The 14,064-nt window shown below is 50.0% G+C and overlaps 1 protein-coding gene across 2 annotated transcripts; it reads left to right on the forward strand.

The window, feature by feature from the left end:
• Positions 1-4,509: 4,509 nt before the first annotated feature.
• Positions 4,510-7,700, forward strand: HAND1 (heart and neural crest derivatives expressed 1; the record flags this gene model as incomplete). Of its 2 annotated transcripts, none has more annotated exons than XM_080673975.1 (2): positions 4,510-5,146; positions 6,736-7,700. In XM_080673975.1, the coding sequence occupies 2 exons, from the start codon at positions 4,604-4,606 to the stop codon at positions 6,838-6,840; spliced, it is 648 nt and encodes a 215-aa protein (XP_080530101.1). The 2 variants fall into 2 exon arrangements, with proteins under 2 accessions (XP_080530101.1, XP_080530102.1); XM_080673976.1 differs by having other exon boundaries at positions 4,604-5,146; positions 6,739-6,840.
• Between the last annotated feature and the right edge of the window lie 6,364 nt (positions 7,701-14,064).

Genomic DNA, 14,064 nt, shown 5'->3' on the forward strand with positions numbered 1-14,064 from the left:
TGGTCGGCAAACTGCGGCTCTCGAGCCACATGCGGCTCGCGAGCTGCGGTTTGCCGCTCTGTTGACTAATGAGTTTGCCGACCACTGGGATAGGGGCTTAATCACAAGGAACACAACAGCCTGTAATTATTGGAATCAAGAGTCGTCCTATATTATTTCCCTTAATCTTAAACCAGCCCTCTTGACAGGTATCCCTCACCAGCCCCCAACCCCCAATTTACAGAGGAGGAAACAAGATCTGAGTAGAAGAATGACAGTTCTGTCTGGTTTCAACCCAGGTGGGCCCAATCCCACCGCCAGGCTTTCTTCAACACTCCTTTAATACGATTTTCAACCTCTATGTGCTTAAGCTCTAACTTATCAAATGGGGTGAGAAGTTCTTGTCCGACCTCACCAGCACAATTGGAGAAGGAAGCAATGTTTGATAATGCTCTGAGCGCCAGACCTTCTAAAGGTGCTATCTAGGTGAGCACCACAGAGGGGAAGCAGGACAGGGGAGACTGAGACTGGTCCTTGGTCTACAGATGTGGGCCCAGGGAGAGTGGAATCCTCTCCTGAGCCAAGTGCTAAATGGGAGTGTGGGGAGAGGGAACCAGGGCTGGGAATTACAGTCTATCGAGCCTATCCCCTTCTGAAAATAGAGAAACTGAGGCTCTGAAGAGGGAAAGGAATACTGAGGTGATAGGCAGAGCCAGAACTCTTGCTCTCAGCTTAAAGCATTTCTGATCAAACTCCTGGGTCCCAGCCTCTCTCCCCGCCCTCTGCAGGGAACACCCTCACCAGGTCCCCATCATCCCATTCCTCTACTCCAAATGCACCTAAGTCAGGCTGGAGTTAAAAGTGCCTTACGGGCTCCCAGAAGGCTGGTTTGAAGCCTAGGCGCCTTGTGGTCTATGCAGGCACTGGAGGTCTCCCCGGCGTCCATCCTGCAGGAGACCGCCCAGCCCGGCCTAGCCTGGAGATCCGGGGGATTCCCTAGGCCGCAGGGGTGGGCAAACTTTTTGACTCGAGGGCCACAATGGGTTCTTAAACTGGACTGGAGGGCCGGAACAAAAGCATTGATGGAGTGTTTGTGTGAACTAATATAAATTCAAAGTAAAGGAGCGGAGGGGAGAGCAAGAGAACCGGATAGAACAGCGGGATCCGGCCCGCGGGGCCGTAGTTTGCCCAAGGCTGCCCTAGGGCCTCACGCTCAGAGCAGGCACCACTCATCCGAAGACTTCAAATCCTTCACAATCTTCCAGGGAAGTGGGTGGGGGGAGGGAGCAGCTCTCTCTGGGTCCCAGGTGGCTGGGAGCACCCTGCTCTTTAAGCACCCACCTGGGTGTGGGGTGGGGGAAGCAGGGCAATCTTGGGGCCCTCAAGGGGTCTGATGGAACTGTGACTCATCACCCAGTACTGATAATGTATTCCCCATCCCACTAAACAGGCTGGTGATGTGTAACCACAGGAAAAGGACTGGGACACATGGATGGGTGCTGGAGCATGAATTTGTGAGTATGTGGGTAATTGTGTGTACCTGTGTGAGTGTGCCTCATTCATGGGGTGCTATGATAATATGCATACTATTGTTCAACTTCATTTCATCAATGTGTGCACATGGCTATATAAGACAGAACAGATGTCAAACTGAGTGTTTGTGTGTCAGTGTGTAATGTGCAAAGATGTGAAAACATCTATTTCTGAGCACCTGTGCATATACAGTAGTAATCATGGCTGTGTACTTGCATGTGTTTGTGGGACTGAAGGTTTAGTTGTGACACTGAGAATACACAAAATGCATGATGCAGTTTTTGGACGTTTGTGCTGTGAATACAATTGTGGGGAAATGTTAGGAAATACAAACTGCACCCATGCACAATTGTGACAAAGACGCTGTGCAGCACCCTATAGTGGTGTGTTATGTGGAATGTGTGTGTGCCTCTACTGGAAGATGGTGTCTTATGCATGCCCACACGCAGCCTTTGGAGGGGCTCAGCTGCAACCTATCTGCATGGGGATGTGTGCCTGTGGGTGGGTAACAGAGAGATAATGTGTAAAATCCTGGGAATGCATGAATGTTGAAATGCTGTCTTGTGTGGGTGTACATGTGTTATCCTGAGAACACATATACTTTTGGACATATGAACATATGGACCTTTGTGTATGCGGGTGAGTTTGGGTGATCCTCTGTGCAATTATATGTGCATGTGTAATCTTGGGCCGGGTGTGCCACTTTGAGAGCCTTTCAGTGGTTCTCAACCTTTCTAATGCCGTGACCCTTTAATACAGTTCCTCATGTTGTGGTGACCCCCAACCATAAAAGTATTTTCGTTGCTACTTCATAACTGTAATTTTGCTACTGTTATGAATTGTAGTGTAAATATCTGTGTTTTCCGATGGTCTTAGGCTCTACAGTCGCGACCCACAGGTTGAGAACTGCTAGCAGGGTCGCCTAAGACCATCGGAAAACACAGCTATTTACATCACGATTCATTAACAGTAGCAAAATTACAGTTATGAAGTAGCAACGAAAATAATTTTATGGGTGGGGGTCACCACAACATGAGGAACTGTATTAAAGGGTCGCGGCATTAGAAAGGTTGAGAACCACTGCAAGTGAAGATCCTTCCTGGATTAGGACAAAGACTGGGTGTGTGTTGAAGACTGAGGTCCTTCTCCAGATAGTAATTACTCTCCCTACCCGACACGCTCAGGAGAGCCTCCACGCCAGGGAGGCGCGGAACCCCGCAGAGCCGAGGTGGAATTGGGCGCCGGGCGCTCCCTCCCCTTGAACCTCTGGCTCTGCTGGGCCCAACCCCAGCGCTGCTGGCGCCAGGCGCCCGGAGAGCGGCGGGTTTCTAGCAAGCCTCAGGCAGGAAACCAGGACTTCCCTCCCCCACGCACCTCTAGGCCCCACAGCCCTAGGGGACCAGGGGAACTGGCCAGCCGGGGACAAAGCGTTTGTCTCCTTCTCTCCTGTAGTATCCCCCCTCCCCCCACCTCCCACCCCTTTTCATTTACTCCCTTGTTCAGGAGAGGAAATAACTCAGTAGCCACTAGCTGTGGGACGCAAGGAAAATCGTTCATCTCTGGGCCTCACTTTTTCTGTCTGTTCAGGAAAGAATTGGCCTTTCCCCCTCTGCCTTTGGACTGTGTGTGCCAGGCACATAGTGAGCACCAATAAATTATTAAATGAATGGGTAGAGAAATGAATTTGTCCTCTAAAAAGAGCAGCCACATATTGTTCTTCCCCTTCCATCCTCACCTCCACACTGGTTTTGAGAGCTGGGCACACTCCCTCTACCCCACCCAGGGAAGGGGGGCTGGGAAAGGTTGGCGAGGTGGAGGGATCCAGGTAGGAAGGAGGACGTTAGCTGGAAGCTACTGTAATAGGAGGTAAGCCAGAGAGCCCAGCCAGAAGCGCCATCACCCTGGGAATTCCAGGTCCGAGCGGAGCCCAGGGAAAGCTTCCTGAGCGGAGACTGGGACAGGCTCTGGCCTGAGGGGAAATAGCGGAGGTCCGAACGCCTTCGTTGTGCGTTTCCAAGGGTGCGCTCCTCCCGCCGAGGGAGCCTGGCGGCCAGTGTGGATGTCCTCGGTACGTGCACACCGCTAATTTCTCGCGGTGTGAGCTTTGGCACTGCGTCTTTTACAGAATCGAACATTCTCAAGCGAAGATGACTTGGCGGAGTGGTCCGACGCGAGCCGAGCTCCTTGCGCAGAGGCGGCAATCAGCCGCAGTACATACGACTTGGCTAGAGTTGGCGGTTGCACGACCCGCGCGGAACTGCTCCCACTCGGGCAGGATGGGGCTCGTGACTGGGGTGCCTGGGGAGGAACGCCAGGGGCCTACCCTGCCTCCAGCAGCGATCCCTCATCTTCTGCCTCTGACGCCAAGGGGAGCAATGGAGTTCGGGACTAGAGACCTCTGGGATTTCCATTTTAAATTTCAGAGGGTCTAGAGATAGAACAAGAACCTTTCTTTCTCTGGCCCTCAGTTTCCCTGTGTGAAGTCAAAGGGTGGGCTCTAGAAGACCTTTTCGCTAGATGACTCTAGATTTTTCCCCTTGGTTCCTTGAGTGCGGGTGGCAACCACCTTCCAGGGCGCTGACAGGCCTGTGCCTCGAGTATGTTGCCCCTGCCTCCCCCACCCCAGCCAAAAACTGGGAGGGGGAGGGGCCGAGGCGGGCCGCCTCCCTGTCCCCCCCGCAGGCAGCCTGGAGGCGAGTGGCTCAAGCTGAGCTTAAAAACAGGGACGGCCACCCCCACCCCCCTGCCATTGGTTCCAGGGAGAGGTTGACATCAAAGCCGTGGCCTTATATAAGCCAGACCCTGAAGGGGAGGCCGCAGAAGGGTTAAACTGGTCTCTCTACGCCGCATCTGTATCTGTATCCTCAGTTCGTGGCACCGCCACTGAAGCGGCAGGCTGCGCGTCTCTTCCTTAGCCTGGCCCGGGACTCTCCCAAGCCCGCGCGCGCACCACCGCCTTGTCTGGGACTCTCCCAAAACCCGCGCACCCACGGGAGCCCCGCCGCGAGCTCACGGGTGGCCTCGGTCGTCTCGGGAGTGCATGGGGCGTCACTAAGTGGACTGGCGGTGCAGACCAGGTGGCCGCTCCAACATGAACCTCGTGGGCAGCTACTCACACCATCACCACCATCACCACCCGCACCCCGCGCACCCGGTGCTCCACGAGCCTTTCCTCTTCGGCCCGGCCTCGCGCTGTCACCAGGAGCGGCCCTACTTCCAGAGCTGGCTGCTGAGTCCCCCTGACGCTGCTCCGGACTTCCCAACCGGCGGGCCACCACCCACAGCAGCGGCGGCCTCTGCCGCTTACATCCCGGACGCCCGGTCCGGCCAGAGCCCGGGGAGCCTGGAGGCCCTCAGCGGCCGCCTGGGCCGGCGGAAAGGCTCAGGACCCAAGAAGGAGCGGAAGCGCACAGAGAGCATTAACAGCGCGTTTGCGGAGCTGCGCGAGTGCATCCCCAACGTGCCGGCTGACACCAAGCTCTCCAAGATCAAGACTCTGCGCCTGGCCACCAGCTACATCGCCTACCTGATGGACGTGCTGGCCAAGGACGCACAGGCCGGTGACCCTGAGGCCTTCAAGGCCGAAATCAAGAAGGTGGATGGCGGTCGCGAGAGCAAGCGGAAAAGGGAGCTGGTAAGTTCGGGGGCCTCTAAGCTCCAGACAAGGGCGCGAGTGGTGGGCACCCGCAGGCGAGCGCGCAATGGAGGAGTCTGTGTTGCGGTGTGCGGGAGTTTGAGAGGCTGCGGAGAGTTCTGAGATGGTCGAAATGTGGGATTGTGTGCGTGAGGAAGAAAGATTGATATATGAACGTAATGAGGGATATTGTTTGTAAGGCTGTGAAGTAAGACATAGTCTTAACTTTTTTGGAGGGGCTATGGAGTCCCTTTAAAGAATCCATTGGAAGCTTAAGACCCTGAGAAAATACACATATATTTCGCTTCCAATTTCGAGGGGTCCCTGGCTCTCCTGGATGCCACTTTAAGAATGCTGTAGGAGTTCCTTACTTAATGTGCCCGAGTGTGAATTTATGCTTATGGACTTAGTTACTGTTTTCAAAGGACCCTTGCTGGAGAGGGTAGTCTACCTACACCCTCCTATAGACAGGGAAACTGAGGCCCCAGGAGGACTGGAGGTGAATGCCACCGACAGGAGGAGTCAGAGGTGCAGCTGGGGTAAAACAAGTCAGGTCTTCTCCTCTCAGTCCAGAGCACACTTCCCATGGGCTCGTTCCAAGGGCGACCTTGATGGTTTGGTGTGTCAACATCAAGTGAGAGTCTCACTAACTTCTTTTGGCTTTGGAGATCACGGTCTCTACTTGGCCTTTCTCGATCCTCTCCAGTGAGGGAGACACTTTCTGAAGCCGGATTCTGCGGGCCCAGAGCTGTGGAACCTTGGAGGGTGGAGATGTGTGGGCTAGAGAACTAGTTTATCTAGGTTAGTACGATCGGGCTCAGGCTGCTGCCCGGGGAAGCTGACTAGAGAGCCCCGCGGGGTTTGGTCGGACCCGCAGATGCTGTAGTAAACTAGGGAAAGCTCAGCTGGGGAGACTGGGAAAAACAGGCATCGAGTCTCTAAACCTCTGCTCTCAGCTAGAGGAGATGCAGGCCCAGCGATGCCTCAATGGCAGTAGTTACTGGGCGTATTCCCACCTTCTACACCTCACCGCCTCTTTTAAGAATCACCGCTTGGTTTGTGCTTGAGAGCGGGGAAGGGGTGTGGGATGGTAGGCCAGGCTGAGTACCATTCGCCTAGCTGTCTGAAGCTACCCAGCACCAGCAGGCGGGTGGGGATCCAACCCAGCATCCAAGCCCAGGAGCTAAACCAGGTTGGAAAGCCTGTGGGCTGTGTGGGGAGACGAGGTCTGCGAGCGCAGGCGGGAAAACTGTGGGTTCTCACCCCTCCCATTCCAATCCCTGCAGTCTCTCTTGGGCGCCATCACGCAAAATCTAGGCGCATCAATTTCACTAGACACAGAAAATTCTCATTATGGAACCCCCAGCAGCTGCCCAGCCCATACTGCCCCCACCCCCCAGACTGCGCATAAAGGCAAATTTTATGAGCTTGTTTGCCTATTCCGCAAACAGAAATCCGTCACTTATTTAAAGGCTCCCAGTTACTGCTCCCAACACCTTCCCCCGACCCCACTTTACGCTCTGGCGACTGGAGCAGAAAAATTTAAACCTGTCTCTCTCGCCTCTTTTTCTGTGCATGTCCTCTGGCAGCAGCAGCACGAAGGCTTTCCTCCTGCCCTGGGCCCAGGCGAGAAGAGGATTAAAGGGCGCACAGGCTGGCCACAGCAAGTCTGGGCGCTGGAGTTAAACCAGTGAGCCAAGGCCCGCGCGGAGGACCCCACCACCGCGCCCGAACCCGGAGGCCCGGGAGGAGAGGAAGGCGAAGAGTGCCAGGCTCTGGGTACCAGGGGCTTATGGGGCGCATCCTGCCGAGCCTCTGTTGTGTGCTGGCAGGTCGTTGGCTGCAAAACACACTTGGATCGCACGTGCAATGTCATTTGAAATTGTTTTTAATACATTAAGAGAAAGAGAAATATATATATCCACCCCCATAACCAAGAGGGCGGCTCTTGGCAGCACTATGTACGAGGGAGAGACTGCGGGACTCTGGACGAGCGGCTAAGATACACCCTTACAACCCTTCTGGGGCGAATTTGGAACCCCCAGCACCTTCCCCACTAAGCTATCTGGCTCTCTTTCTAATTCCCTCTGGTTCCAATCAAAACCCTGGAGTGCTCAATTCCCTAATTAAAATGCAATAAGAGGAATCAATAGTTTACTGCCAAGAACCAGAACCAGATCAGGAAGATGGAGGGCTGCCTTTTGTTGTCGATCTCCCTCAAACAGTGGTGTTTTTATTTTATTTTTTACTTTCGTTGCTGCACTTCCTACTTAGTTCCAAGGGAAACACATTTTCCCCTTCCTTCTTTCCTTTCTTTTCTCTTTTTCTTCTTCCTTCCTTCCCCTGACTCCCTCCCTCCCTTCATTTGTAAATAAAAGCTTTTCCCAACGTTGAAAAGTTTTTATGTATTTAAACTACCTACGATGCCTGCTGTGCTCAGGTGTTTGTTTATTCCATCCCCACCCTTTTTCTACCTCAAATCTATATGACCACTCACCGCCCTCTCCCTTTGCCAAAGCAGTATCTATGCTCTTGACTAATAAAACATTTTCTGAAATCGGAGGAAGCCTGTGTGATGTCTTGGTGGGTATCCCTGGCTTCATTGTTTCTGCCAGGTAGAGAGCCTCCTGCTCCTATTTTTTTCAATAAATGCCAAACCAAACTACAAGTCATGTCAAGGGGAGGGGGCAGATAAAGGACTTATTCCTTGAAGGAAGAACAAAGCTCTCCTTAGAACTTAACTGCGGGACAGGATAACGTTAGTAAACCCACAGAAAGGAAAACTAGAAAGGAATCAGACCCAGATTGTCGGGCTGTGATTTAGGTGGGTCTAACACCGGGTTGGTATGCACTCGGTGTCTGAAGAAAGTCTGCTGGGGTTATTAGGAAAGGGCAGTGAAGCTGGGAAGAGAGGGATGTGTTCAAGCATACTGTGTTCATCCATATTAAATGAAGAACATAGTTGTGTAGGTAATGGTGAGGAAACTCACTCGGAGCCCAGTGCCTGTGCCAGGGCCAACGAGCATCTGCTTAGCATAGCTCCCAGCACGCAGTAAGGGCTCGACAAGTCGAAGCAGCTATTATTTTGTACAAGAGCAAAATAAGCTTGTGAATGGTTAAATGGAGACATTTAGGTTTCTCTCCAGCAGCAACGCACTCAACAAATAATTGTGAGAGCATATGGATTGTGCAGAGGAGTGGGGGTCCGTGCATGCTAGTTCCGCCACTTGTGTAGGAGAGCCATCTTTGCGCTCCCACATGCACACCCAGGGCTGGGTGTGGGGGTGAATAAAAGAGGGTGCATTTTTGGCGCATGCTGGGCTAAACTGGGGTGAGCAAAAGAAGACTGTTATGTGTCCCTGAATAATAGAGTACAGACAGCTAGTTTTGCTTTGCTTGCGCGCAACTGTGCTAGGCCCTAGTGACTAGGCTAAGTGCTTTTATGCCTCTGAACAGCTCCCATGATTGCCTGAGGGTCGCATAGTCTGCAGTGCTTGTACGGGTCTCCGGTGCTCCCTCTGGGGGAACACGCGCGTGGGTCCCTGGGCGCTTTCCAGCCCCACACTGGGTGCTGGGGGCTCTGGCTTGGGGTCCAGAAAGGAGACCCCGGTAGCTCTGGGCCAGGTGTGTCCAGGCGCCTCGTCCTAGCATCGGGGTGAATATAGGGCCCCATTAGTCTTGGCTGTAAACACCGTGGCAGGGGCCCAGCGGCCACGCGGGCCTTTCCGGACACGAAGGAGTTAATAAAAGGTGTTTTATGGACGTGAGGAAATGGTGGGGGAGGTGTGAGCTTCTCTCCACTCCTACCCCCCTACTTTTTTCTTTTTTCCTCTCGCCACCCGCCTCCAGATCAAACAGACCGGTGATTTAACTAGGGCAACACCTCGCGGTAATGAGCCGTCCTGGCACACCCCTCCCCCGGCCTCAGTTCCCGGCCCCAGGCCCGAAGGTCCCTCGGGCAGAGCAGAAAACAAAAATTGTGGGTTTTTTTTTCTTTCCCTTTCCTAGAGCTAGAAAGCCCCTTAGAAATACTGGTACGCACGCACTGAGACACTGAGACTCAGGGAGCAAACCGACCGACCTGCGCCAGCACAGAGGGGGCCTTACTGGGATTCGAACCCAGGACTCCAGTTCGGTTTTCAGACCATCCTCAGTCTCAATGCTGAGCGCCGCTCTGGGGACTATTTTTAGTACCCAAAGTATCCTAGGCACGGGAAGAATGCGCACCGGGTCCCCTTTCTTGCGTCCCGTCTAGTGAAAGGAGAGAGGATGCCGAGGGGTACCGCCTGCGCAGCCCCAGCCACGTTTGCCTAACCAGGCCTGCTCGGAAACCCCAGCGGGCCGGGCCCAAACGCCCATTGAGCGGGTGGAGCCTCAAATTCAGCCCCAGCCACGTCTGTCCCAATCTCAGACCTAGGACCTGGGAGCCCAGCTGGGGCATGCCCATTACCGGGGAGGGGGGGGGGAGGGGGAGGGTCGTCGCTGGGATGTCCTCCCACTTTCCCCAAGCCTCATTCCAGGGGCTTAGAATGCCCAGCCCCCACTTCAGGACTGGAAAAGCGGGACCCCTGGCGAGGAACGGAGTAATTCTGGGTTCCAAAAAACCGGTCTCTGGGCCGTCTCTCCTCTCTTCTCACTGAGCCTCTCACCCTTCTTCAATCCCCCTCCTGTGAAATGGCTTTAGAGCCTGGCCTTTACTTCCTTTTTCTCTCCCACGGTTCAAGGCTGTTTGCCAGAAACCTACCTCAACCGGTCTGTGGCAGAAGCAGTGCCATTATTATTATTTTTAAGGGCATCACCTTAAAAAAAAAAAAACCAAGGGAGAAAATGGAATGGTCATGAACTTAAAAGTAAATTCCAGGAATTTCTCGTAAGGAAATACTCATTGGTGTTACAAACCTTTAACTACAGGACTAGTCTACTAAGGAGTGAAAAATAGGAAAGGACCCAGATGGGCTATAATTACAGAATTATAACTGGTTAAAGAAATCCATCCGTACAGTGGGTTACTACTCAGCTACTAGAAAAAAAAAAGTGAGGGTTGACATGGAGATTGTTCATGATAGATTACGTTGAGGGGAAAAAAAACCTCTCCCAGGTTACTGAAGACTGTCCATCATGACCTGTTTTGTGTGAAAATAAATTAATGAATGCATAAATATCATTCATGGAGAAAAAGTGGAAGAATATACACCAAGACATTTACACTTCTACCTCTGAGTTGAGGGAATAAGGATAATTTTGATTTTTCCTCTTGTGTAGGTATTTTTTTTCCTACTCTTTCCCCTAGGATATTTTTCCATTGATTTTTAGAGAGAGTGGGAGGAAAGGGGAGAGACAGAGAGAAAAATATCAATGTGCGAGAGATGTATGGATGCATGTATCGGTTGCCTCTCACATGCGCCCCAACCAGGGCCAACCAGTGATCAAGCCTGCAACTGAGGTACATGCCCTTGACCAGAATCAAACCTAGGACCCTTCTGAGGGCCGACTCTCCATCTACTGAGACAAACCAGCTAGGGCATCTACTTTCTTTTATACAATGAATAAGTATTAGTTTTACAATAAAAAAGTAAGCTGCAATTTCCTTCTAATTTCTCCTATGGCCAGTGTACTCTGAGTACACTGTTTAGTCAGTACACATTAATTGAGTACCTAGCTGTGGGTATAAACATAATGAGTAAGAAAGAATCCATATAATCAACACCAATTAACATACAATAGTAAATATTGGTCTTGAAGAGTTGATTTTTCCTTCTACAAGGTAAATAAAGACTTTTCTCACATTTAAAACCTATTAATGCATGAAATAATAACAGCTAAAATTAATTAAAGAAATTATGAAAGCCCTTGGCATGAATTATTTCATTTAGCCTAATAAGAATTGTGTGAGGTTGATACTAAGGCAGCTGAGGCTCAGAGAGGTGAAGGACTTTGTTCAAGGTCACATGGACCATAAAGGCTGACAGAGTTTGGATCAAAGGGCGGGTCTTGCTGTCTCCAGAAACCTGGCTTTCCCCCACATTTCAGAGTACCTCCAGGTTGTATGTATGTATGTATGTGTGTGCAAATACAGCCTCTTAGTCTGATCTTCCTTGGTCAAGTAAGGTAGAGAAAGAAAGAAGGGATTTTGGGGGAAGGATCTGGGATTCCAACTCACCTGGAATCCTCTTCCTCTGTCCCCACTCAAAGTGGATCCATGTATATAGTGATGAAGGGGTGAGTTTCTTGTCCCCCAGATTCTTTCCCAGCTGTAACACTGAATCTAGGAATCGACTTTCTGCTGGTGAAAAATTCAGAATGTTATTCTTTGCCCCAGCCTCTGATGTTTGTATAGCTCATTCACCTTTCCTGGTACCTTCACTTCTCTAAGCACATTTTCCTCCCTAGAAACTAGAAGGAAGCAGGGGTAGGGATTATGGCTCCTCATGGATGGAAGGAGAAAGGAAAACGCAGAGAGGTGAAGTGACCAGCTCAGGGTCACACAGCCAGTCAAGGGATCAGAAGGCAGCCTGGAGACTCCAGGCCCAGGGCTCTCTTGGAAAAGTCTATGCATCCTTTCTCTTCACGAAACCAGCAGCTAAGCTTATGGTCTTGCTAAATCCTCATAAAAGAAACGAAACTAAGAAATCAGCCAATCTCATTTTTAAATGAAAAGTGACTGGGAAGAAAAAATATGCATGCTCTAAAGTGTCTGAAACCAGTCTCCTGATTTAAACTGAATTTGTTTGGAAAAAAAAAAATTTTTTTTAAAGCTGAGTTTTTACAGCTGAGCTCTCCCAACCCCATAAAAAAAACACAAGGTTTATATGGGAAACAGTGAAAGACTCTTAACTATAATACACAGCGTCTAATGTAAGCAGACATAGACACTATATAAAGCTCCTACAAATGTTATTAAAACAAACAGAAATACACATTTATCCCCACAGAATGGACACAGAAGGCATTGGACTTGTGAGTTCCAGAAGTCTTATGTTCACTGAAATGTTCAAAGCACCCCAAAATATGGGACTTCAAAGATCTAAACATTTCTCTCATTTTACAGAAAGGGAAACTGAGGCTCCAAAGGGGGAGGGCCCAAGGTCACATGGGGAGTTGTATTTTTCTTTTCCCTTAGTTTACTTAACACCTTTTACTTCTAGTGCAGGTGAAAGAACATTACGTGGCAAGAGACCCTCAACAAGTTACCGAGCCTCAATTTTCTCATCTACAAAAATGGGAGCGATCGTTGCCTCCACTTGCTGGGGTTTGTGAGGACTGAATGAGATAAGGTGTGTAAAGTACTCAGCATGTTGTCCACCGCAGAGCTATTTTTATTACATTATTTAATCCCTACGATAATCTTTCGAGGTACAAGAATTTATTTAGGCTTGTTGGCTTGTTTTGGAAATGTAGAGCATATTTCTGACAGGCACAGAAGGTAACAGTGACTTGCTCAAGGGCACACAGCTAGTGAGTGGATTCTTGGTTCAAAGCCCTCACATTCCACATCATGACGGCAAACTGAAGGCAGGCAGGCAGTAGCAGCTGGATTTCTGAAACTATATAAGGCAGCATTATACAGTAGAAATATAACGTAAGCCCCAAATACGAGGTACGTATGTAATTACAAATTTTTTAGTAGCCACATTAAAAAAGTAAAGAGAAACAGATGAAATTAAATTTAATAATATATTTTATATTCTTTAGGTTAGACATTTATTTTATTTAATATGTCTGATATAATTTCAACCTGTATTCAATATAAGTTTATTAATGTGATGTTTTACATTTTCTTAATAGTAAGCCTTGAAAACCAGGGTGGGAGGTGTGTTTTATACTTAAAGCACATCTCAGTTTGGACCACAGTGCGAGCGTTCAATAGCTGCATGTGGCTAATGGCTGCCATACTGAACAAACAATGCAGGTCTTAAGGCTCATGTAGCAGGAATATTAGACACATAGCTTTAGTTAATTGTATCAATAAATAGCCACCATTTACTAAACAATGTGTTCAGGCAGCAGTGCTCAATATATATGGGCTCACTGACCCCTCCTAACAACCACAGAGGGTAATTTATTCATGGTCACATAACTATTAGACCCAGACCCATCTGTCTCCCAAACCTGCCACTTTAGCTGCTGAGTCCCATGACTTTCACCCAGTGGGTGGAGCCCTGGGTTTCAGATTCAAGTCTACCTTGGGCCAGTCATCCTCTGGGGCACCAGTTTTCTAATCTCTAAGATGGGCTAACAATAGCTTTCCTCAACTCACAGAACTGTCAGGCTAAAATAGGAGAACATTTTTGAAAGGTTTTGAAACATAGAGACTATAGCATGAGAGAAGGGGCCAAGGTCAACAGGGAGGTCTAGACTGACACCCAGATCAGCTGGTTGGATGAGCTGTGTGGCATTGGGCAAGTTTATTTTCCTTTCTGAGCCCCAAAGCCCTCTTCTGTAAAAGGAAAAGCAGAATAGCTCAGAGATGTGAAGATCCAAAAGCTTGTATCCTGGCCCTGAATAGACAGTAGCAAACATGAGCTATTACTACTGCTGCTGTTGTCGTTGGGGCTGGGCTGCAGGGCCTGCTTTGGAAGCAATAGCGAATGGCAGGTAAGGGGAAGGGAACACGGCTTTCCCCTGCGCTCAGCTCCTGGCTTAGGGTAGTATTCTGGCGGTCCAATGGGGTGAGGGAGGTGCTCATGGGAGTGTGAGAACAGTTAGTGTGGTGGAAAGAGCCCTAGACCCAGAGGTCAAGAGAAGGGGGTTCAGCCTGCTGTGTGACTTAGAGCGTTTCCTTGTCCCTACTGGACTTGGGTGTTATTTGTAAAATGAGAAGGTGGGGCCAGAGATCTAAGTCCCTTTCTGCTTTGACTGTCTAGGTTTTCACAACAGTATTTAGTGAGTAGTGCTTAGTGAATAATATTTATAATATT

This window comes from Plecotus auritus (assembly GCF_963455305.1).
Source record: "Plecotus auritus genome assembly, chromosome: 6".
NCBI classification, from domain to species: domain Eukaryota; kingdom Metazoa; phylum Chordata; class Mammalia; order Chiroptera; family Vespertilionidae; genus Plecotus; species Plecotus auritus.